This window comes from Hypanus sabinus, chromosome 3 (assembly GCF_030144855.1).
Source record: "Hypanus sabinus isolate sHypSab1 chromosome 3, sHypSab1.hap1, whole genome shotgun sequence".
NCBI lineage: Eukaryota > Metazoa > Chordata > Chondrichthyes > Myliobatiformes > Dasyatidae > Hypanus > Hypanus sabinus.
In genome coordinates this window covers 34590412-34616978 of record NC_082708.1, presented here as the reverse complement: position 1 = coordinate 34616978, position 26567 = coordinate 34590412, and the positions used below count along the sequence as shown (strand labels likewise).

General features: G+C 40.4%; 1 protein-coding gene across 2 annotated transcripts; it reads right to left on the bottom strand.

The window, feature by feature from the left end:
- Positions 1–553: 553 nt before the first annotated feature.
- Positions 554–26567, bottom strand: sparta (spartin a). 2 transcript variants are annotated; one of them, XM_059964066.1, is made up of 9 exons: positions 26188–26567; positions 25433–25534; positions 22899–23740; positions 18845–19042; positions 17017–17146; positions 10462–10656; positions 7615–7773; positions 4272–4362; positions 554–1889 (listed from the first exon to the last, which is right to left on the bottom strand). In XM_059964066.1, the coding sequence occupies exons 2-9, from the start codon at positions 25446–25448 to the stop codon at positions 1697–1699; spliced, it is 1824 nt and encodes a 607-aa protein (XP_059820049.1). In that variant the 5' UTR covers positions 25449–25534; positions 26188–26567; the 3' UTR covers positions 554–1696. The 2 variants fall into 2 exon arrangements, with proteins under 2 accessions (XP_059820049.1, XP_059820050.1); XM_059964067.1 differs by lacking the exon at positions 25433–25534 and having other exon boundaries at positions 26188–26565.

Below are 26567 nucleotides of genomic sequence, written 5' to 3'. Positions count from 1 at the left end.
AGACTGATGTTACCAAAACTTGTTACCCATAGTAGTCTGACAGAAGACAAAAAAAAAGAATTTCAGAGTGTGTAGATGCTAGTTTTCTTTAAGGACCCTTTTGTGAAGAATTAACTTAGTGATAAAGCCAGGGATGGGGGAAAATGAGCCAAATTATATACTCCTAATGTTTTGACAAGAAAAAATGCAGGAAGAAAGTGAAAGGATAGTCAATGGGTAGCCAGCTGAGGTATTAAACGTTGCATGGTCATTCTTTTTGGTTGGTCAGTTATTGACAGGAGAATATTAAGACCAGTAGTTTTCGTGAAACCTTTGCCAGTACATCTCAGATTTATTGTACATCATACCTAGTTGTTCAACATTAGTAAAGCTAGCTAAAGATTTTGGTGCAAACACGAGGAAATCTGCAGATGCTGGAAGTTCAAACAACAAAGTGCTGGTGGAACACAGCAGGCTAGGCAGCATCTATAGGGAGAAGTGCTGTCGACGTTTCAGGCTGAGACCCTTCGTTTGGTCATGTTCTCTGTATTTTACTATAAGAGCACCAAAAGTAAGCAGATTTGGGGATCATTTGTTATGTGAATAGAGTAACTTTATTCAAATCTATTAGTACCATTTAAATAAACAATCGTACAAATATATCTACATGGTGTAGGATGGCTCAAACAAAGGCACTTTGTGAATAAGGTTGTTGCGAGCTTAAAGCACAAGATACAGGTGAAATGTTATTCTACCGAAGCAGTAGTTACAGTTGCTTATCAGCATCTTTAAGGAAGCAGCAACACCTGTTCAATTTTCACCATTCTATGTTATCGTTCTCACAAATTTACATATCATTTTACAGATTACTAATTATATATTTTCTTGCAATTTAAAGAAATAATTACAAATAAAAACAATAAACTTCTTCCATTAAGGATTAGTATTTGAAGCCACTCTACTAGACTAACTTGAAAATAGCAACCTTCTTTTTCCTCAGTGCTGATAATGTTTTGGTCACTCATATGACCTGATGCGCAAAAATTGCTACCAGTGCAAAAATTTTTTCTACAATTGTTTGCTTTATCACAACTGAGTTGAGCTTTAAACATACTCAGACAATATCAAAATACCAATGCTGCTAATTGGGTTTATTCTTACTCTTAAATATTCTTCTATACAAAATGCACATCCATTATCTCCTTCATTCAATCACAGTCATTTTGCATACAAAACCCTAAATCAATGTAGCAGCATGGATGCATACATTTTAGGTGCAAATGCAAGGAAAAGACTTTAAATACTGTAATCACTTTTGTCTATTTTCCCAAACCCCCATGCCATGTCAAAAAAAAATCACATCTAATGAACAAATCCAAACTTCTATATGCATCATAACATGTTTTGATTCACACCCACTTCAGTTCAACATAGATGAGAAATCTAAAAGAGATTCTTCATAGGGATAGGTTGTTATCGAGGGGAAAAAAAGCCAGCGTTTTCATGCTTTATAAACATATCATAAAGCCAATGTGACAATCAAAAGAGAGTTACTCAGTGCCATTGTTTCAAAGTGCCTTAGGATTTTCAGCTTTCGAGATCAACCTACATGTTATTTGAAAATATAACTCTGCAAAACAGTAGTTCATTAGCATTGGTTAAATTGCATGTTAGAATTTAATTTTATCAGCTAAATTCAAATTATTCAAAGGTGAAATCAATCTTTTTTTACTGGTTTGTCTTGTTTCTCTTGCAATTTGTAGTCTTTGAGAATAGCATTTCCAGTTTCCTTGGCAGTGCGTCGTGCTATCGCTTTAATGCCCAGATGATCAATATTAAAAGCTGTCACACCAACATTGATGGCAGAGTTTACAGCGTTGTCTGTAACATTCCCAGCAGCAGCACCGTACCTTTATTAGAATGGATCATCAATAATCATTTAAAGCAGAAGAGCCAGAAAAGGCAGACAGCTACAAATGTGAACAAGTCTACTTGCATTTTTCAGCAGTATTATTACCAAACCCCTACTTTTGCTTCCATTACCAAGGATTGATTTTTTTTTTGCTTTTGTCCTGATAGGTATCTTACGGATAGGGGAATCAAGGGATATGGGGACAAGGCAGGAACCAGGTATTGATAATAGATGATCAGCCATGATCTCAGAATGGCGGTGCAAGCTCAAAGGGCCGAATGGTCTACTTCTGCACCTATTGTCTATTGTCTTTTCTCATCTAGATACTTAATGGATCACTCTAACAGACCACTTGCTAAGCTAGCTGTTCAACCCACATGGAATAAGTACAAGAGGTTGTGGCCAAAGATAATAGCTAGTTTAAATGTGCCAAAGTACACACGAGACCATTTTTTCCCCAATTTTCAGGAAACCTACAATGTAATCCTGAAATCTACACAAGTTCATAAAGGTGGATGGTACATAGTGACTTCAAATCTAGAAATTTATCTTCCCTTTAACAATCAGTGAAAAATGAGCAAGAAGTTTTCTTTGTGATATTCTTTGTGTAGCCCCAGATAAAGGATAACACTTTGTAAAGTCATACTAATCACCAGAGTTTGGCTTAACTATCTCAAATAAGCATGGGTAAAATTTGTGGGTGGGTTGGGGAAAGGGAGGCAGTTTTATTTACCCAAGCTAATAAATATTTTCTAATGGTGAAAGATTATGGCTTCACTATAGAAAGATCATTGACAAAAATGAGGCAAACAGCACAGAGCACAGCAGGCTTGAACAGCAGTGCTAAATTACTACAGACATTGCTAACTATGAGCAGGGTTCAAGGCAATGCTTTTTTTGAAAAGTGAACTTGTCGGGGTTTGAGGAAAGCAGATGCATGTCAAGTTTTGCAAATTAAAAGGCAGTAACAGTTCCAGGGATTTAACTGCCTAGGTGTAGCTGGAAAACCAAGCTGTTAAGGGGGAATGGAACCATGGGTAATTTTAAGGAGCGAGATCAATGATTTTTTTAAAAATTAAAAGCTCCATTCACCTTCAGTCATTTGAAATGAAACATGATGGGAAAATAGTAACGTAACACAAAATGCTGGAAGAATTCGGCAGTTCAGCCAATATCCATGGAGAGGAATAAACAATGTTTTGGGCCAAGACCCTTCATCGGGACAAGGTCTGAAAAAGGGTCTCAGGCTGGAAACATCAACTGTTTATTCCTCTGCATAGATGCAGCCAGACCTATGGAGTTCCTCCAGCATTCTGTGCATGTTTTCTCTGGATTTCCAGCATCTGCAGAATCTCCTGTGTTTAGGAAAATAGTACCCCTGATCTACACAGATTAAGATCAATTAACTCAGCACAGGGTTCAAAATTGGAGATCCTCTATCTTTGAGCAGTGTACAAGTTACGGCAAGCCATTTGAGGAAATATCTGTACACTTATTTCCATATGTGAAATTAGTTAGTAGTAACTAAATCTAAAATGTAAACAGTTCATAGGCAGAACTTTACAATAGTTAAGAATCATATGCCACAAAAAAAAAGCCCTTTGACCCAGCAGGAGTATGCCAACCAAATAAGCTGGTCTTATTTACCCATATTTGGCTTATACACGTCTAAACCATTCTAATCCATGTTTCTGTTAAAGTACCTTATAAATGCTGTTAAGGTACATGCCTCAACCACATTGTCAGGCAGCTCATTACATACAAGGATCACCCTCTGGATGAAAAAAATCGTCCCTTTTAAATCTCTCATTCATGTTATACCTCTCTCCTCTCACCTTAAACCTGTACCCTCTGGTCATTTATTCATCAACCCTGGGTAAAAAAAAAACCTTATAAAACTAAAAGGCATTTTATTAACCTTCTCCATATTTTTGGGAATAGGACCGCAGTGCAAAAGCTGGCAGGAGTTAGGAAAATTTTAAAATGGGAGTTCACTTAACGAGCTAGTCAAAATAACTAGCTCACTTAGGATGCAAGGATTGAATTTCCACAATTCGCAGGAACAGCAGAAAGCAAGTTTCTGATTATCAATAGGATTCTGTGGAAAATATAGTCAGCAATATTTCTACATCCATTTTGTAGAAAATTATTCTACAGCAGCAAGATGTATTATAAAAAAGACCAAAATGATTTATAATGATCACGATATCATGTCCAAAAGCTAACTTAATCAATAAAATATAAGCTGTTTCAAATGAGCTTCTGTCTCTGAAAACATAAAATATCAGATGTCAACAAAATACAAACAACTTGTAAAAACTGAATTTTTATTTAATTCCACTCCACACCACCACCACCACAAATAATAAAAGAAACTTACTTGTGTTTCACCGTGTGAACAGTTTCTGCTGCAACACTTTTGGCTATGCATTTTGCTGCGCATTCTAAACCATTCCAGACAGTTGCAAATCCTGTGTAAGAAAGCAAAAACAGAATTCACAGCAGCTATTGGTTATTTATTAACTTTGAGATAGAGTGCGGACCAGGCACTTGAACCACGCAGCCCAGCAATCTCCCGGTTTACTCAGAGCTGAATCACAGGACAACTTACAAAGACCAATTAACCTGTACATCTTTGGACTGTGGGAGGACACCATAACAGCTAGAAGAAACCCACGCAGTCATAGGGAGGACGTACAAACTCCTTACAGGCAGCAGCTGGAATTGAATCTGGGTCACCTGCACTGTAAACCGTTCTGCTAACCATTACATTACCATGTCACCCTACATTAGTCTTTTATCAGTTTATTGAATAGGTGTTACATCAACAATGGGTGTTGTTGTTAGTGAACGATGTGATCATTAATACTGTAGTCCAAATCATTGACATACATCGTAAAAAGCAGCAGTCCCAACACCGACCTGTTACTAGCAGCCAGCCAGAATAGGATCGTTTTATTCTCACTCTGTTGTCTGCCGATCAGCCAATGCTCCACCCATGCTAGAAACTTCCCTGTAATTCCATGGGCTCTTATCTTGCTAAGCAGCCTCATGTGTGGCATCTTGTCAAAGGCCTCCTGAAAATCCAAGTACACCACATCTGCATCTCCTTTGTCTACCCTGCTTGTAATTTCGTCAAAGAATTGCAGTAGGTTTGTTAGGCAGGATTTTCTTTTCAGGAAACCATGCTGGCTTTGGCCTATCTTGTCATGTGCCTCCAGGTACTCCATAACCTCATCCCTAACAATCGATTCCAACAACTGTTGTCAGGCTAACAGATCTATAGTTTCCTTTCTCCTGCCTCCCACCCTTCTTAAATAGCGGAGTAATGTTTGCAATTTTCCAGTTATCCGGTACAATGCCAGAATCTATCAATTCTTGAAAGATCATTGTTAATGCCTCCGCAATCTCTCTAGCTACTTCCTTCAGAACCCGAGGGTGCATTCCATCAGGTCCAGGAAGATTTATCCAACCTCAGACCATTAAGCTTCCTGAGCACCTTCTCAATTGTAATCTTCACTGCACTAACTTCACTTCTCTGACACTCTTTTAGGTCCGGTACACTGCAGATGTCTTACACTGTGAAGACTGATGTAAAATACACATTCAGTTCCTCTGCCATGCCTGCATCTCTCATTACAATATCTCCAGCGTCATTTTGTATTGGTCCTATATCTACCCTCGACTGTCTTTTACCCTTTATATATTTAAAATAGCCTTTAGTATTTTCTTTGATATTAGTGGCCAGCTTCCTCTCATAATTCATCTTTTCCTTCCAAGTGACCTTCTGTTTCCTTCTGCAAGTTATTAAAAGCTCCCCAATCCTCTATCCTCCCACTGGCTTTGGCTTCCTTGTCTGCCCTCTCTTCTTTCTAAATCTTTTTATTATTAGTAGTAATATGGACAGAATACAAATGATATATTAATAAAGAAATTACAAACATACAAATTCCATTGCAGATGAAAAAAAAACATAAACAATAGTTACAGTATAAATCTGCCCTCTCTTTTGCTCATACTTTGGCTCTGACTTCATGTGTCAGCCGCAGTAGTGTCCGTCTTCCCTTTGAAAATATCTTCTGATTTGGAACATATCTTCCACATATCTCATTTTTCGCAAAAACTCCAGCCATTGGTGCTCTGCCATCTTTCCTGTAAATGGTCCTTTCCAGTCAACTTCGACCAGTTCCCCTCCCATGCCATTGTAATTTCCATTGAAATACCGACACATTGGATTTAATTTTTTCCCTCTCAAATTTCAATGTGAACTCAATCAAATTGTGAACAGTGTTCCTTCACCTTAAGTTCTCTTATCACCTCCAGAACCTTCCACAACACCGAATCCAGCACAGCTGATCCCCTTATGGGCTCAACAACAAGCTGTTCTAAAAAGCCATCCCTTAGACATTCTACAAATTCTCTCTTGAGGTCCAGTACTGACCTGGTTTTACCAATCCACTTTCATGTTAAAATCCTCAATGATTATCATGACATTGCCTTTCTGACATGCCTTTTCTTCCTCCTGCTGTAATTTGTAATCCACATCCCGGCTGCTGTGTGGAGGCCTGGATACAGTTGTCATTAGGGTCCTTTTAATCTTGCCATTTCTTAACTCAACCCATAGAGACTCTACACCTTCCAATCCTATGTATTCTCTTTCTAATGATTTAATATTATTTTTTATACACAAAGCCACACCACCTCCTCTGCCTACTAACCTATCTTTCCGATAAACTGTATATCCTTGGATGTTCAGCTCCCAATGGCAGCCATCCTTTAGCCAAGTTTCAGAGATGGCCACAACGTCATACTTGCCAATCTGTAGCTGAATTTCAAATTGTCTATTTTATTCCTTATGCTGCGTGCATTCAAATACAACACTCCCAGTCCAGTATTTGTTGCTTTCTGTTTTAACTGCACCACACCTCTACTGCCCTGTAACTCATGCCACTGGCTTTGATTAAGCCTCATCTCTTGCCTGTTCTTTCTATAATCTCTGTTGCACGCTATCTTTGATTTATTTCTGTTTCCCCCTTCCTCAGCCCTATCACTCTGGTTTCCATCCCCCTGCCAAATTAGCTTAAGCTCTCCCTAACAGCTTTATTAAATGAGCCTGCCAAGATATTGGATCCCTTTGGGTTCAGGTGTAACCCATCCTTTTTGTACAGGTCATACCTCCCCAGAAGAGGCCCCAATGATCCAGGAATCTGAAGCCCTGCCCCTACACCAGTCTCTCAGCCACACATTAATACGCCTGATCATACTATTCTTGCACTCACTAACACGTGGCACAGGCAGCAATCCTGAGATTACTACCCTAGAGACCGAAAACATTTTAAATGTATTAAAAGTGTATTGTGATATTAACTGCAGTAGCGTCTAATAATCTACACTAGTTCAGCTCTACCAAAGTCCCAAGGGTGTGACCTATTGGAGTTTTATTGTATTGTGAACCATGGACTTGTATGTACACCCAAAAAGGATATGAGCAAACAACTTACATTAATCATTTGGAAGGGTTGACAGTAGAGGACCCTTCATAGACCCAATACTTTGCTTTTTTAAAAAAATAATTAAGTTTACTCTTCTAAATAATGCTCTTCCTGCACCAAGTTTATTGAACATGAATTGTCTTAATTTAACAGTTATTCTGTATGACAGAAAACAAGGAAAACAACAAGGATATCAAATAAGCTAATAAAAATGCAAAATATGAACTGTACCTTGAACTCCACTTGCTGCCACCATAAGGGCTCCATCTAGCTTGGCTTTTGAACCATTATCTTTTTTAACAGATTCTGGAATAAGTTTACTTCCATGCTTCTTTACGTGTGGAGCAAGCTCTCTTCCAACAGTACTAGCAACAGTACAAAGTCCATCAACTGTGAATTAATGAAAAGAGGACATGTAAAACTACCTTTAAGGTTCAGACATATACAACTACTTAGTTTAAGGGCCTTCACTATGGACTGTATAAAGTATAAACCAAAGATACAAAAAAAGTGTATGAACATACAATCCTCCACAATTAAAGGTAAAGGACAAAATTCAAGCGCAAGCTATGATCTCCTCTATTTTGTTGATGCTATGGCATGATTAGTTCATTAAATTCTTATGAAAATCCTTTTATTTTGCATTGACTACCAAGACCTTGCTAACATATCAGTAAGTGCGAACATAAAGACATATGGAAAGCTTTATTTTATTGACCGAAGCATAGAATGCACGAGCAGAGAAATTATGCTAAAACTTTATACACCAGTTAGATCAAAGGATGAATGCTACCTTATCATTCTGATAAAGGTTATCAAAAAAATAAAGATTTGACTACACTGAACAACATGAAAAGGAATTTACAAGAATGTTGCTTACTATAAAATTGTAGCTATGAAGAAATATTTGATAAGCCAAGGACACACGAGATTATAGATACTGGAATCTGGGTCAATAATCAATCTACTGGAGGGGCTCAGCAGCATCTGTGGAGACAAAAGCTGCTCGACTTGCTGAGTTCCTTCAGCAGAGTTTTACGCTGGATATGTGAAAGCTGCCGTCTTTGGAAACAATAGAGAAGGAAAATAGGAGTATAAAGTTTAAGGGGCCTGGATACAGCAAACAGAAAATGACCTTAACCAAGAACTCAGGGAATAGATTAAATAGATGAAGGATTGGTAGGCAAATGAGGATTCCTTCCCTCCTCCACTCTGGCAACCCATGGTAGGGGTCTATAATGTCCTGCTTAAGAAGGTGGTAGAGGGAAAAACCCCGAGTACTATAAAAAATACTCCGAGCTACTACCTGAATGGCCACAGACCTAATCCTAGACGATGCAATTAGGTTAGGAAGTTCTTTTCAGAATATTAAAAATTTTACAGCACAGTATAGGCCCTTTGGCAACCTACAAAATGATCAATCTAACCCTTCCATCCTACATTGCCCTCCATTTTTTTTTTATCAACCATGTGCCCAAGAGTTTCTTAAATGCTCCAAATATAACCAGCACATCCATAAACTGCCTGACTCCGTTACGGCTACAACTTCTCATTGACCCCGTAACTTGTATTCAATAAATCATTACTCAACAACCTCAATTCCATAACATCACTATTCAAATCTCACCTTGCTTATCCGTCATTCAGGACTGGATGAGGAGAAATTTCTTACCATCAAATATTTAGAACAGTGAAGCCACAGTATTCTTTGCTTGCCAAAGGCCATTGCCTAGTCACCAACTCCATATTTATTCTGGACAATGGAGGCTGATGTTAAACAAACATCCAACCATGTACACTCAGTAGCCACTTTACTAGGTACCTTTGGTGCCTAATAAACTGGACCCTGAGTGCGTTTGTGGTTTTCTACTCCTGTAGCCCATCCACTTCAAGGTCCAATATGTTGTGTGTTCAGAGATGTTGTTATGTACACCACTGTTACAACACATGGTTACTTGAGTTAATGTTGCCTGTCAACTTGAACCAATCTGGCCATTTTCTTCTGATCTCTTTCATTAACAAGGCATTTTCACCGCTCACTGGACTTTTTTTGTTTTGTGCCCCATTCCCTATTAACTCTGGACTGTTGTGTATGAAAATCCCAAGAGACCAGCAGTTTCTGAGATACTGAAACCACACCCCATCTGGCATAAACAATTATTCCACAGTCAAAGACACTTAGATCATATTAAGTCTCAATTCCGATGTTTGGGCTGAACAATGACTAAACCCCTTGATCATGTCTACATACTTTTATTCATTGAGTTGCTGCCACATGATTAACTGATTAGATAGCTACATTAACAAGCAGTTGTACAAGTGTACCTAATTAAGTGGCCACTGAGTGTACACCTGCCTAGTTACTAAGAGTATTAAAATTGCTTGACTCTGTCCTGTCTCAGATATCCTTAGTTTGAAACTTCATCCATGCCTTTTGGTCACTGGTCTTAACTATTCCAGCATGCTCCTGGCCTGCCCACTATTTTCTGCTTTTAGGCTTAAGTTTATTCAAAATTCGGCTGCCTAAGCCATACTCACTTTCATTCTGGTCTTTGATGGCCTACAGGGAGTGTTGCGCCATGTCTCCATTTAAAGATACACATACTTGTTAAATTCCTTCATAGCTTCATCCCAGACATAAACAGCAGTTTTCTCTTGCCCCAGTACCCTATTAAAAGTCTGCAAATTTTGAAAATTTTGAATATCCCAGATTTTTAATATACTCTATATTCATCCCTGTGCCTTCAGCAATGCAAGAGCCCAAATACAAAGATCCACCCTATTTACCAAACCTCTCCACCTCTTTTGAAGTACGCTCCTTAAAACCCATTTAATGTATAGACCAGATATTATAGAAATAAAGAGTCAACATTTCAGGCCAGTTCTGATGAAGGGTTTCGACCTGACATGTGGACTCTATATTCCATAGATGCTGCTTAACTTCCAAAGTGTGTGTTACTCTGGACTTCCAGCATCTGGAGAATCTCTTACATTTATGACCAGATATTATATTTTGCTTGAGAACACTCTCAGTGGCTTCCAGGTCGGTGATATGAATGATCCAGATTGTTTACTTACCCAAAAATTGGCTGACTTTTACAGCCCCTCCTGTTGCTTGTCGTGCAACACTTAGTCCTTTTTGCACAGTGGGACTGACTGTTGCAGGTTTATCTTCAGGCTGAATATGCTCTCTCAGTTTAGTGGCTCCTTTCTGGATTGCTTTACCAGTGAACTCAGCACCTTTAACTAAACCCCAGCTCAACCAAGACGCACCTGAAAAATAATGAGATTTCAATTTTCAAAGATAATAGTAATCATGTTGACAGGAAGTGAGTTACACAATCCTTTTTCATCTCAGAATTTCCTACACACAAAAGGCATTCCATCAATGTTTTCAGACTGATTCTCAAGACTTAAGTAGTCCGATTTTAATGGAGTGCCGAAATAAAAGGAAAAAAGCCAGAAGATGAGGCAGCATCTATGGCAAGGATTGGACAAGTGAACAGGTTAGGCTCCTAAACTGGGTCTGGGCTAACTTTAGAGGAACTAGACATAATCTAACAGAGGTTGATTGGTGAACCTGCTTGAAGGAAAAGGAATGGGAGGCGAGAGACTATTAAGAGCTTGATAGCAAGTGTCCAGCAACAGCATGGTGTTGTTAGGCTGAAAGGCAAACTTGGCAAGTCCAGGGAACCTTGGCAGACAAGTAATATTGAGAATGGTCAAGAAAAAGAAATCATACATTGGGTCTAGGAAGCCAAAAGCAAAAAAATCCCTCAATGGCTATAAAATGACGGAAACCTGCAGGGAACAGAGATGGCATGTAATGTTAAGAAAAATCACAAGAGATACTATAGTTATATTAAGGGTAAAACGTTAGCTAGCTGAAAAGTAGGTCACTTTAGAGAGCAACAAGGCTATCTACGTCTTAAGCCACAGGAAATGGTTGGGATTTTTAAACAAATATTTTCCCACTGTATTTACTGAGGAAATACAGAGGGATGTTCATATTAGCAGGGAGGAGGTATTTGCAATCATACAGTATGTTAATGTGGATAAATCACCAGGGCCTGACCAAGTACATTCACAAGTTGCATGGGAGCCTGGAGAGGAAATTGCAGAGATCATCTTTAGCCACTGGCGGTTCCCAAACGCTGGAAAGTAGCTTAAGTTTTCAATAGGTACTTTTAATGTCAGAGAATTGCATACAATATACATCCTGAAATTCTTTTTCCTCACAAGCATCCACGAAAACAGAGGAGTGCCCCAAAGGATGACAGACAGTTAAATGTTAGAATCCCAAAGCCCCCTCCCACACATAAGCAGCAGCAAAGCAATGTTCCCCCCCTTCCTCAGCAGCAAAAAAGCACTGGCACCCCCACTGAGCACTCACGCATGCAGCAAAGCATCAATAAAGACACAGACTTGCAGTACCCCAAAGACTACTCGTTCACCCAGTAATTCGACACACCACAGGCTCTCTCTCTCTCTCTCTCTCTCTCCCCCGAATACGGGAAAGAGAGAAGTCCCCATTTCACAGCAAGCGGGGAGACATAACAATACAACTCGATTAATAACAGCAGCAAGGTCAAGCCAGGGAACTACAGGCCTGTCAACCTGATATCAGTAGTGAGGAAGTAACTGGAGCGAAATCAGAGGGACAGAATCTACCAGTATTTGGATAGACAGAGTTTGATAACAAGGAATCAGCATGGCTTTGTACATAGCAAGTCGTGTTTGACAAACCCTGGAGTTTTATGAAGAGGTAACCAAAAAGGTACATGATGGTGGTGCTGGAGATGTCATCCTTTTGGATTTTAGCAAGGCCTTTGACAACATGGTAGGCTGGTCTGGAAGGTTCAATCCCATGGAATCCAAAGAGACCTAGTTAGGTGGATTGAAAATTAGCTCCAAGATAAGAAACAGAGGGTGGTGGTTGAAGATTGTTTCTTGGAATGGAGGTTGATGTTGGGACATTATCATTCTTTATCTATATACATGATTGGGATACAAAGCCATAAGGCTTGATCAGTAAATTTGCAAATAACAAAAAATTAGGAAGTGTTGTTGATAGTGAAGAAGGTTATCGTAGGCTACAAGCTAGTGAGCCAAGGGATGGCAAATGGATTTCAATACAGCTAAGTGTGAGGTGATGCTTTTTGGTAAGACAAACCAGAGTAGGGCTTATACCAAGAATGGTATGGGACTAAGGAATGTAATGGTACAGAGGGAACTGGAAGTACTACTGCACATATCATTAAAAACAGTGTCACAGACAGAGAGGATAGTGAAAAGGCATTTACCACACTGTCCTCTGGAGCACTGACGATAGGAGTTGAACATTATTTTATATGTTGTACATGTTGCTAGTGAGGCCACACTTTTGTACAGTGCCAAGTTTTGGTCAGCCTACTATCAGAAAGACGCAATTCAACTGAAGAGAGTGAAGAGACTTGAGAATGTTGCCAGGACTAGAAAAGTTGGCCAAGCCAGGTCTTTATTTCTTAGAACATAGGAGAATGGGAGGGACCTTATAGAAGTTTTTAAAATTATGAAACACATAAATAAAGTGGATGGTAACAGAATTTTTCCTATGGTGGAGAAGTCCAAACCAACAAGCACATTTTCAGGGTGAGTAGGAAGAGATCTGAAAAGGGCCCAAGGAACAATTTCTTCATGAAGATGATGGTGAGTATACAGAACAAGCTGTCAAGAGGTGATAATTGAGGCAAGTACAATATTTAAAAACAATATTCAAGAAGCTTTTGGATAGGTACATGGAATGGTGGGGCTTAGAGGGATACGAGCCAAACATAAAAAATTAGGACTAGCTAGGTGGGTACCATGGTCTGCACATACTCATTGTGCCAAGGGTCTGTATCCACACTATATTGCTCAATGATTATGACCAGAGGTAATTAGAGAGATGGAAGTGAAGGAACCCTTAAGAGGCAGTGATCACAACATGATTGAGTTCACTGTGAAATTTGAGGAAGAGAAGCCGAAATCCGATGTGTCGGTATTACAGTGGAGTAAAAGAGATTACAGTAGCATGAGAGAGGAACTGGCCAAGGTTGACCGGAAAGGGACACTAGCAGGAAGGACGTCAGAGCAGCAGTGGCTGAAGTTTATGCGAGGAGTGAGGAAGGTGCAAGACGGATATATTCCAAAGAAAAAGAAGTTTTCGAAGGAAAAAGGATACAACCGTGGCTGACAAGAGAAATCAAAGCCAAAGTAAAAGCAAAGCAGAGGGCATACACAAAACAGAGGACTGGGAAGTTTTTAAAAGCTTACAAAAGGAAACTAAGTAGATCATTAAGAGGGAAAAGATAAACTATGAAAGGAAGCTAGCAAATAATATCAAAGAGGATACTAAAGGCTTTTTCAAGTATATAAAGACTAAAAGACAGGTGAGAGTAGATATAGGACCGATAGAAAATGATGCTGGAGAAATTGTAATGGGGGATAAGGAGATGGCAGAGGAACTGAACGAGTATTTTGCATCAGTCTTCACTGAGGAAGACATCAGCAATATACCGGACACTCAAGGGTGTCAGGGAAGAGAAATATGCGCAGTCACAATTACGACAGAGAAAGTACTCAGGAAACTGAATAGTCTCAGGGTAGATAAATCTCCTGGACCAGATGGAATACACCCTCGTGTTCTGAAGGAATTAGCAGTGGAAACTGTGGAAGCATTAGCAATGATCTTTCAAAAGTCAGATTCTGGCCTAGTTCTGGAGGACTGGAAGATTGCAAATGTCACTCTGCTATTTAAGAGGGGGGTCAAGGAAGCAAAAAGGAAATTATAGACCTGTTAGCTTGACATCGGTGGTTGGGAAGTTGTTGGAGTTGATTGTTACAAGGCTGAGGTTACAGAGTATCTGGAAGCATATGACAAGATAGGCAGAACTCAGCATGGTTTCCTTAAAGGAAAATCCTGCCTGACAAACCTAGTGCAATTTTTTGAGGAAATTACAAGTAGGCTAGCCAAGGGAGATGTAGTGGATGTTGTGTATTTGGACTTTCAGAAGGCCTTTGACAAGGTGCCGCACATGAGGCTGTTGAACAAGATAAGAGCCCATGGAATTACGGTAAAATTATATACGTGGATAGGGCGTTGGTTGATTGGCAGGAAACAGAGAGTGGGAATAAAGGGATCCCATTCTGGTTGGCTGCCGGTTACCAGTGGTGTTCCGCAGGGATTCGTGTTGGGGGCCGCTTCTTTTTACGTTGTATATCAATGATTTGGATTATGGAATAGATGGCTTTGTGGCTAAGATGGCGAGAAAATGGCAGCGTGACAGCAGCGCGCGCGGCCACTCCAGGAATGAATATGCGTTATCTGTAAGTAGGGACCGTGCACAATCCTGATTTGATGGGGATGGACGTGAGAAGCACGGAGGAACATCCGGTGAAACTTCTGACATGCCTGTTTCACTGCCGTTGCTACTGTGCGATTGAGAAATCTCCGGAGAGGAAGGCCTCGAATCCTCGGCTTTGCTTGTTGCTTGGCAGCCGGGGCCGGGTTCGAAGCGCTCGGCAGAGATGGTGCTCGGTGTCGGAGGCTCGGAGTTTTTCGGATGGACTCAGAGTTGGCTGTGGTCAGACGCTTCCAGAGGCTGCATCGGGAAGCTTTGCGGCGCTGGAGGTTCATGGCAGGAAGAGTTCTTCTTCCTTCTACCGTCTGCGTGAGGTGATGGGCTGTCGGGACTTTGAGACTTTCCTTTACCGTGTCCATGGTCTGCCCTTATCAAATTACAGCATTGATTTGCACTGTTGTAACTATATGTTATAACTATGTGGTTTTTGTAAGTTAGTCTTGGTCTGTCTTGTGTTTTTGTGATATCATACTGGAGGAACATTGCATCATTTCTTAATGCATGCATTACTAAATGACAATAAATGAGGACTGAGTGTCCTCACAATCTAATCTAATCTAAATTTGCTGATGATTCAAAGATAGGTGGAGGGGCCGGTAGTGCTGAGGAAACAGAGAGTTTGCAGAGAGACTTGGATAGATTGGGGGAATGGGCAAAGAAGTAGCAAATGAATTACAATGTCGGAAAGTGTACGGTCATGCTCTTTGGTAGAAGAAATAAACGGGCAGACTATTATTTAAATGGGGAGAGAATTCAAAGTTGAGATGCAATGGGACTCGGGAGTTCTCGTGCAGGATACCCTTAAGGTTAACCTCCAGGTTGAGTCGGTGGTGAAGAAGGCGAATGCAATGTTGGCATTCATTTCTAGAGGAATAGAGTACAGGAGCAGGGATGTGATGTTGAGGCTCTATAAGGCACTGTTAAGACCTCACTTGGAATACTGTGTGCAGTTTTGGGCTCCTTATTTAAGAAAGGATGTGCTGACGTTGGAAAGGGTTCAGAGAAGATTCACTAATGATTCTGGGAATGAGAGGGTTAACATATGAGGAACATTTGACCGCTCTTGGACTGTACTCCTTGGAGTTTAGAAGAATGAGGGGGGACCTCATAGAAACATTTCAAATGTTGAAAGGCATGGACAGAGTGGATGTGGCAAAGTTGTTTCCCATGGTGGGGGAGTCTAGTACGAGAGGGCATGACTTGAGGATTTCAGGTCGCCCATTCAGAACAGAGGTGCGAAAAAAAAATTTTAGCCAGAGGGTGGTGAATCAGTGGAACTTGTTGCCACGGGCGGCAGCGGAGGCCGGGTCATTGGGTGTATTTAAAGCAGAGATTGATCGGTATCTGAGTAGTCAGGGAATCAATGGTTGTGGTGAGAAGGTGGAGGAATGGGACTAAAGGCATGATTGGATCAGTTCATGATGAAATGGTGGAGCAGACGCGATGGGCCAAATGGCCGACTTCAGCTCCTTTGTCTTACGGACTCTAAAGGAGTTAACTTTTCATGTTTGTTTCCATCTTATTTCACATTGCTACCATCTGCAACTCAGCAGGTTTGGCAACATGTATGGAAATTAATTCACAGTCAATGTTTCAGGCTAAGACCGATTCCTGACGGCAGTTTCTGAAATAGTTAAACACTCTGTCTGGCATCAACAATCACGGTCAAAGTACTTACAGCACATTTCTTCTCCATTCTGATTCTTGGTCTGAACTACCTCTTGACTGTGTCTGCATTATTTTATGCATTGAGTTACTACCATACAACTGGCTGAATAGATATTTGCAGTCATGAGTAGGTGTACCTAATGAAGTGGCCACTGAGTGCACATTCCTCTAAGATGGAAAAATAATCTTTAATCACATGATTGAGAAATACTGCTACTCCATATAAAACTGTGGACCAAAATGGTGCTTTTAGAATATATATGGTTTGGGACATTGAAGAAAAGCAGTCATCAAAAACTTTAAATTGAGATGGGCAAATAGCATCACAACTTTTAAACAAGACTGAAAAAAAATCAAAAAAACTATCTATACTGGAAAACTGAGCAAATTTGCTTTTTTCTCCCACATAAGGTCTTCGAAATAAAATGTCAATTTATTCTCGATACAGATGCTGTTTGATTACTAAGCTTCTGTTTCTATTCAAACCTAAAAAAGTGAACCACTATTTAATTAAGTACTTGACTTACATACATGCTTCTAAAAGCTGACATAGTTCTGTTTCTTGCGCACATGAACTGCTTACCCGTTAAAATTCCACGTGCTACTTTTTCACTCCACTCCGGCAGGACATGCTCCTGGTTACTTGATTGTGTTTCATGATTCAGCGGCACCGTTTCACTCAAATTAATGTCATTAGCTGAAGCTTCAGAATCCTAAACAGAAATAATCTAGTGAAATACAAGTTATTTCATGCTACAAAACAAGATAAAAAGCTTGGTAATCATCTCTTTTCTAAAAAAAAAGTGATACTCCATCTCTGTACAAAAGCTCAATAAACTATGTTAAGACATTGAGTGACATCAGCACTCATCTTGGCAGTCTAGAATTATGAAAATTCATCTAAACATCCTTACCTGAGGAGTTTCGGCATCACTGGAATGAGAAACAGAGTGAACATTTCAGGTTGAAGACCCATTACCAAGAACCATAAGGTGTTGTTAACCACAGAGGTATTCACCTCTCTATCTACAGATGCTGCTTTACCTGCGGAATATTTACAGCAGTGCTTTTATACCAACCTACTGAAGCTGCAACACAGGATGCAAAATGCCATAAATATAAAGTTAAGCAATCTCACAGACATTTCTCACAAAACCACTAAGTCCTACCACATTTTGTTTAACATGGTGGTAAATAATAATATGGTTATTTGGAGGAAGAGGTTCAAGATCATCCCCATTCTTCATGGCAGATCTCAGCTTAGGAACGCTAAAGACAGCCCACCCAGCCATGCAGCAGATAATATTCAGACATTGTTTGGGAAATGGCAATTAACATTTGTGCCAGTAAAGTGTCAAGCAATAACTGCTACCAACAGAAGAGATTAGCCACCTACCCTTGAGATTCCAAGACGTTACCACTGTGAAGATGACATTGGAAAGATCAGGAACTCAACTGGGTCAGCCACATAAACACTGTGCCAACAAGTGCAGGTCAACTCCACCATGGACAGTCCTGAGCCCAACTGCAAGATGCAAACCCATCCTGTAAAACCTCAATGCTGCAGAAATGCCAACAGAAGCTCCACAACACCTCTTCTGGGAAAGGAAGGATCTTCAAAGATTGACTACACCTGGGGACAACTTGGAAGACTCTAGCAAGCTGCAGTCAGTGGCCTATGTGGCGGCAGCAGCAGCAGTAGTAGTACCGGTCAAAAGCCAACAGGCGTGCATCAAGTGATTGGCCTCATGATAAGCCAAAGCTGCATCCACTAACCAAAGGAGTCAAGTAAGGAATGTGACAGAATACTCTCAAGAAGCTTGTCTCTACCTGGTACATGGCAGCCTGCTTGAAGCAACCAATTCATCATCCTAAACATTTATTTCCTCTACCACCAGTGCTCAATAACTGTACTGTACATTATCTATTGCTCTCACTCAGGCTAGTCTGATGTCATTTCCCAAACTCCTGAGGGCTACCACCTCGAAGGATGAAGGATTTAGGGAATACAGTTATCTGCAAGTTCCTCCCATGTGGAAGTATAGCAATACTGTTTTAACACTGGGTCAAAATCTGGAACTCACTTTACAACAGTCCTTTGGAGTACCCTCAGCATAAGCATAATGCAGCAGTTCAAGGCAGCCAAGGCAATAAATACTGATCTTGCCATCAAACCAAAACAATAAATGCTTAAAAACACTTGTATAGTTTAAAAGGTTTGCACATTTTAAAATGAACTAAAGTTATACAAGTGGTAGATTTATATGTCCTCAAGAAGGGTCTCAGCCCAAAATGTCAGGAACATCAGAGCTCCCCTCCATAGATGCAGCCTGACCTGCTGAGTTCCTCCAGCATTCTGTCCACACAGATTTATATAGGTAGTACAATGTATCTGAGTTCTTGAAACTTACCTGAACTTTCAAGCAAGTCATTTGTTTCAACAAGTCTTCAAAGAGTTTGTGGTCTGAAGATGGCAGCTCTGAGGATAACACTACTCCAACGTAGACATCAGGATTTTGTGACATTATGTCTGGAAACATGTACACTCCATTATTACACTGCAGCACAGGAGATTGACTGGGTATCAGTGGATATACCCAGTCACAAACCTAGACAATAAAATCCAGACGAGGAAACAAAAAGAATTGTGTTGCTAAGAACTTTGTTTTTCTACAGTATTGGCAACATAATACACAATAATATCTGATTAATTAAATCAACTATTTAAAAATCTAATGTAACTCTTCAATTCAAAAAGATATGCATTATATCAAAATGACGTAGAGCATTAACTTTCTTTTCACAGCTGCTTGACTTGCTGATTTCCAGTGCATCTTGGTTTTACTCCAAGTAAGATTTATTATTATTTTTCCTTGTAACACCAAGTTTAAACCAGCAGTCAGATCTATTTGACAACTAGGTCAGCAATTGTCACCAATACAAGAAATATTAGGAATAGGGTAGTTAACAATGCACATGGTTCGGTACATGGAATTACAATGCTGAGGCCATTACAAAGATTTGGTTGTCACGACGACAGGATTGGCTGCTGATGATCTGGGGCTTAGTGATTAGATGGGGGCAGTAGGGAATGGCATTACTAATCAGGGACATCACATTGGCAAAAGGTGGGGGATGTCGTGCAGGAATCGTATACTGAATCACTGTATGTAGAAGTCAGAAACAGGAAAGGGGCAATCCACTCTACAGGGAGTATTCGATGGGCTCCCCAATAGCAGCTCTGTCACTGAGGACCATGTAAGTAGGCCTCATTTTGGAAGGATGCAAAATGAACAGGATTGCAGTCATGGGTAACTTCACATCCCTACTATTGATTGGCAGTTCCTTACTGCGAAAGATTCCAGGACATCTCAGAGAGCCTGTCCTGGGCCTATTGTTACGTACCCGTGACACGTGACCCTTATCACATGACTGGGGTTGAAGTTATACTGGACTTGAGGTAATGGTCTTGTGATGGTGGAGTGACGTCATTTTCCCGCCAGTAGAGGTCATGTGACAGGTTTTTTTTAAAAAAACAGGGTCTAAAAGGAGGACCCCTCCCTGTGAGGAGGGGCAGTTCGTGGCTGGATTTGCCATGTTGACTTCATGCCGCTGCGTGATTTAATGTTATGACGCAATTTAGTTGAAAGATGAAGTTTTATCTAATACCTAAAGTTTAAAAGGTCATTGCCAGCAGTTTCTTTATAATACTGCTAGTTGAGAATCAGTGGAGAGTGAAGATCAGAGTTCGGGAGATGAAAGATCGAGGAGAGTTGATTTCGACGGTGAAACAGGTTCGACCTTGTTTGATCCTTATTCGGAAGGAATTCGTTGACTGTTCTCATGTTAATCCCTGCGAAATAGCAGAAAGGATTGAGTACAGTGTTGTAAAGAAAAGGTCAGTGCCTTTAAGCCGTTTTGTAACGTAAAGTCTTCGTGGGAAAAGTTCGATTTGGGAACTGAAGCAACACGACGTGAAAGAAAATTTAAATCATCTTAAAAAGTCTCTCCCTAAAATGGACTGTGAGCATTTTGAACTTTTGCAAAATTACTTTGAAGAACTGTTTTTGCAACATCGCTTTATTAACTGTTTAAGCTTCATTGCTTTAAGAACTGTTTAAGCTGCTGCACAGCAGCTGATTTCCGGTTATGTTAGTGATTTGTTTACTTTTTGGGGGGGGTTTGTTTTCAGTGTTTAATAAACATGTTGTTGGTTATAAAAACCCTTGCCTAATTCATATTTATTGTTGCTTGAATCCGTAACACTATCATATAAATATTATTGCAAAGAAAGCATGCTAGCTCCTCTACTTCTACAAGAGTCTGCAGAGGTTCGACATGTCACTGAAAACTTTGGTGAATTTCTATAGATGTGTGGTGGAAAGTGTGCTGACTGGCTGAACTACAGCCTGGTATGGGAACACCGATGCCTTTGAGCCAAAAATCCTACAAAAGGTAGTGAAACAGGACCAGTACATCATGGGTAAAATCCTCCTGAACATCGAGCACATCTACAGGAAACATTGCCATAGAAAAGCAGCATCCACCATCAAAGATTCTCACCACCCAGGCCATGCTCTTCTCTCACTGCTGCCATCAGGTGGAAGGCACAGGTGCCTCAGGACTCGCACGACCAAGTTCAAGGTCAGATACTACCCCTCAACCATCAGGCTCTTGAACAAAAGGTGATAACCACACTCACTTAAGGACTCTGCTACATTGTTATTTCATGCTTAGTATTTATTGCTATTTATTTATATCTGCATTTGCTCAGTCTGTTTATAGTTAGCAGTTCCTGATGTTTACAGTTTACCATTACTATTCTATAGATTTGCTAAGTATTCCCACGGAAAAAGAATCTCAGGGTTGTATGCGGTGACATGTATGTACTCTGATAATTAATTTTACTTTGAACTTTCAAGATTCTCTGGGCAGAGAAGTGGCAAATGGAGGTCAACCCGGAAAAGTGTGAAGAGATTTGCATTGGAAGGTCGAACTTGAAGGCAGGGTACAAGGTTAATAGCAGAATGCTTAGTGTAGAGAAATAGAGGATTCTTGGGATCCAAGTCCATAGATCCCTCAAGTTGATGGGATGGATAAGCAGGCATATACTGTTGGCCTTGATTAGTTGGGGATTGAGTTCAAGAGCCACAAGGTAATGTTGTAGTTCTATAAAACACTGGTTAGACCACATTTGGAGTATTGTGTTCAGTTTTGGTCATCTCATGACAGGAACGATGTGAAAGTTTTAGAAAATGGTCAGAGGAAATTTACCAAGATGCTGCCTGGAACCAAGAAAATGTCTTACGAGGAAAGATTGAGTAAGATGGCTTCTCTCTTTGGAGTGAAGGAAGATGTGAGGCAACTTGATAGAGATATATAGGATTATGAGAGTGGGCAGCCAGCATCTCTTTCCCAGGGGTCAGCAATGACCAATACCAGAGGACATGCATTTAAGGTAAATGGAAGAAAGTTTAAGGGAGATGCCAGAGGTAGGTTTTGTTTCTAATAAATGTGACAAGTGGCAGGTTCCTGGAACACACTACTGGGGGTTGTCGTAAAGGCTGATACAACAAGGACAGTTAAGAGACTCTAAGAAAGGCAGACAAAGGTAGGAAAAATGGAAGGTATGGGCTACATAGGAGGGAAGAGTCAGATTGGTCATGGAGTAGGTTTATATTAGTCCACAGAATGTAGTGGGCTAAAGGCCCCATAATGTGATGTACAGTTCTACGTTCCAACCCTCAAAAGATAACTGGTAAATCAGCTTTTTTGAACTATGCTCCTAAACTGTGGAACTCAATCCCTAAAAGTATAAAGGATGCAGACTCAGTTGACGCTTTTAAACGGCAGCTCAAAAGCTATTTAACCTTGTTTTCACCTAACATCTTTTTCTTTTACTTTCAGTTTGCGCTTTATCCTATTGTAAAGCACTTTGAACTACACTGTTTGTATGAAAAGTACTCTATAAATAAGTTATTATTAACCTATTTCTCTCAAGCTTTTACCAAATCGTTATTTGATTATAAGTTTACTTAAACCAAATTCCTAGCAGGGAAACACGAGGAAATCTGCAGATGCTGGAAATTCAAGCAACAACAAACGCTGGTAGAACACAGCAGGCCAGGCAGCATCTATAGGGAGAAGCGCTGTCGACGTTTCGGGCCGAAACGTCAACATCGCTTCTCCCTATAGATGCTACCTGGCCTGCTGTGTTCTACCAGCATTTTGTGTGTGTTCCTAGCAGGTAGTTAGGTAGATGATAAAAAAATTACTCTAAACATACAGTATATAAAAATACTTTAAAAAACTGAACTATTTGTACGTCTCCTATTATTTCCAATTTCTTTTAACAATTACCAATAAAAGAAACTGGACTCCAGCACAATAAAATCAATAAACTTTATACATTCTGATGACAGAGTTAATAAACAATATCTTTTCAATTATCTGAAGATTTCTTACCTGCAGAAAAGGTGGTGGTCTGCCTTGTGCTGCAACAGTACCGTTCTCTGAAAATGTCACAATGCGGAGAAATCCAGGATACGAGGGTGCACTCACTTGTCCATCAGGGGTTACGTAGAAAATCTGTACACCTTGTTCAATTAAAATAAGTTCACAGGCATCCATACTGAGTGGTTCCAAAGAACGGGGTTGTGTACTTTGTCCATAGGCGCCATCACCTACAACGGCCACTTCACCAGATTCGGTGCCATAGGAAAGTGTCATATGCCCACCTACAGCCTCAGGTGTGTATACAGGAGGCAGCTCATTTATTACAGGTACAGTATCTAGTGATGAAAGATTAGGGGCTGTACAGGATGAGCTTCCATTTGCAGTTCTGTTCATCTTCACAGCAGAAGACTGAGAGGCAGGTGGTGGATTTGAAGATTTCTCTTCGCAAAGCGTCGGTAGAACTGGATATAGTCTTGACTCTGCCTTTGGATAATTTGACCCTGAAGTTCCAGGTGTCTGGTTTAATTGATTAGATGCTGCCGGATTTTCATCAAGCTCCAAAATAGTCAGTCTTGTACATATGTTATTTAGTGCTGCACTCATTTTATCTTGCATTTGACGAGCCACGTCCCACTCAGCACCTATGCATTCACGAGTATTTGTTGGAATATGCAACCCATTATGTAAATGCACTTTTCCCTGTTTGTAATACTGCTTTGCGGCTTCTTTTTGACCCGATTCATCTGCAGCAAGACCTTTATTTATCAAGATAAATGCCTGTTTATATTCTTCTTTGATATGATTAAGACTCTCAGGTTTATTCTTGGTGGGAAGATTGCAACTTTCCATACCTAATAAAATTAAAATATGATAAACTTATTTAAACAGAAGAACAACTGAAATTAATTCAAAATGCTCATGACTGCATCTCTGCTCTTTCATTCACCATGGTTTTCTTGAAAATTGCTCCTTAAAAACCTGGAAAATTATCCACTGCCCCCACCAACAATGGTTCCTCAACACTTCAGGAACAGCTTCTTCCCCTCCACCATCAGATTTCTGAATGGACAATGAACCCATCTACACCACCTCTATTTTTTTCACTCTGTCTTGCACTACATAAATTAATTATATATCTCAACTGATTCTGTGGCACAATACAAATCTTGGCAATGAAAATCTATATATCATAAGATATAGAAGCAGAATTAGCCCATTTGGCCCATTGAGTCTGCTCTGCCATTTCATCCTGGCTGATCCCATTTCCCCCTCAGCCCAATCCCCTCCCTTCATGCCCTGACCAATCAAGAATCTAACAACCTCTGGCTTAAATGTACATAACAACTTGGCCTCCACAGCTGCCTGTGGCAAAGAATTCTACAGATTCACCACTTTCTGGCTAAAGTAGTTCCTCGAACAGCCCTCTATTCTGAGACTATTTCCTCTATTATTAGACTCTCCCACCATAGGAAACATCCTCTCCACATCTACACTATCAGGCCTCTCACCGTTCGTTCAGTAAGTTTCAATGCGGTCACCCCTCACTCTTCTGAATTCTAGTGAACACTGGCCCAGAGCCATCAGACACTCTTCATATGACAAGAGCTGTTTAATCCTGGAATCATTTTTGTAACCCTCCTTTCAGTAAACCCTTCTAAGATAAGGAACCCAAACTTCCTCACAATACTCAAGTAAGGCCTCACCAATGATTTATAAAGTCTCTCAACATTATATCCTTGCTTTTATTTTCCAGTCCTCTTGAAATGACAGTTACCATTGCAGGACCATTGCCCTGTCAGTCTTCACTCTTCAAGAACACATTCAAGTTTTGTTTAGATGTCATGAGAGTTTCTGTCACCTGCACGCTAATTACGCTCACACTGAGTTCCAACATGGTGCACCTGATCTTATATTGAACATCTCAGGAAATAAACAAAAACATCTCACATCTTTGAACCACCTTATTGACATCCTTCCATTTTTAAAATCTCTGGATGCGTACTCCCAAATTCCTTGACACACTTGATATCCTGATAGTTACTGATAGTTTCCCCTCATGCACTGCCCTCACACTTCTCTGGCCTGGATTTTATTGATATTTCATCATACTGTATGCACTGAGATACAGCTTTTATTGATATTTCATCATACTGTATGCACTGAGATACAGCTTTTGTTTTATACATTATACTGTACACAACTACAATGACATAGTAAAAAGAAAGCAGAACACAAAATAGTATTACAGACACAGAGAAGCAACTAAAAGACAGTGCAGAAAGACAAAGAAAGTGCACAGGCCAGAATTAGGTAGACTGGGTACCTCACGAGTTCAACCTTTAGCAGATAAGGGGTCCATTCAAAAGACTGATAACAGTAGGATAGAAGCTTGTCTGGTGGTTCATGTTGTCAGGATTTTTTTAAAATCTTCAACAGGAGGGGAATGAGAGTGATTGACATGACAGGAGTCCTTGACTACATCAGCTGCTTTCTAGAGGCAGCAGGACATGTAGATTGAATTAATAGAGGTTTTCATTACGTACCAGGCTGTACTGACATCTCTCTACAATTTCTGATGATCTTGGGTAGAACCGTTGCCACACCAAACTGTGATTCATCCAGATAGGATGCTCTCTATGGTGCATCTGTAAGAGTCACCACAGGCATGCTGAATTTTGTTAGCCTTTTGGGAAGACGAAGAAATAGGAAAGGAAGTTGGCACTTTTCTGACCAAACCGTTGTTCTCCCTTTCACTGAAACTTATGTTCTGTAAATGAACTGCATGTTTTTAATTATCGGCCAACTTCTTCATTATACCGAAAATAAGAGAAAATCTGCAGATGCTGGAAATCCGAGCAACACACATAAAATGATGGAGGGGCTCAGCAAACCAGGCAGGACCAATGGAAAAATGTACAGTCGACGTTTCGGGCCGAAAGGTCCCCTGGTCCGCTCAATTTTGCGTGTGTTGCTTCTTCATCATGCCTTACTACACTATTGTGGCTGGAAATTACAGACATTTCAACAGGCTCTGTGCACATCTTTTCCTATTATGAAAGGAAAGCGAGAACCCGGGATAAAACTGAAAAGCATTAAAACCAAGGCCTTAAGTTTTAGCATTCTGAACTGAGGGCCGAGTAAGTTGGAATTTCTTTTATCGAGCGCAAAAGGTACATAACGGTCAAAAGTCGTGGAACTAAAGTCAGCCTGTAGATTTGACTTACGAGCTGCGACAAAATGAGAGGGACTCGTCGCATTCAGCCAGGACATGTTCGAGAACAATCGAACCCGAGCTTACCTACTGGACTTCTGGAATCCCTCCCTACTCCGCGAACCGGGCTCAGTTACGCCGGGAACTGAAACACGCGAATATTTTCCGTCCGCTCCGACACACTGTTTATTTACATGCGGCGAGGTGGCTCCGATTAGACAGGACAACCCTCCGGGATTCAGTCGCCACTCAGAGTGATCCGGACCTTCCCACCGCCTCACGTCAACCTCACTGTGGCGGAGGAGGAGGCGCTCGCTTCGTGACGCTGCTGCACGGTCTTGCAGTGCGATGACGGCTCTGTATTTAATATCAAAGTAATATTCCAGTAGTATTGTAAATACATCGTTTGATTAAGTAATTCATTTAATCACGTCATACGTGCGCGCGTCGCTTATAAACGAAACAAC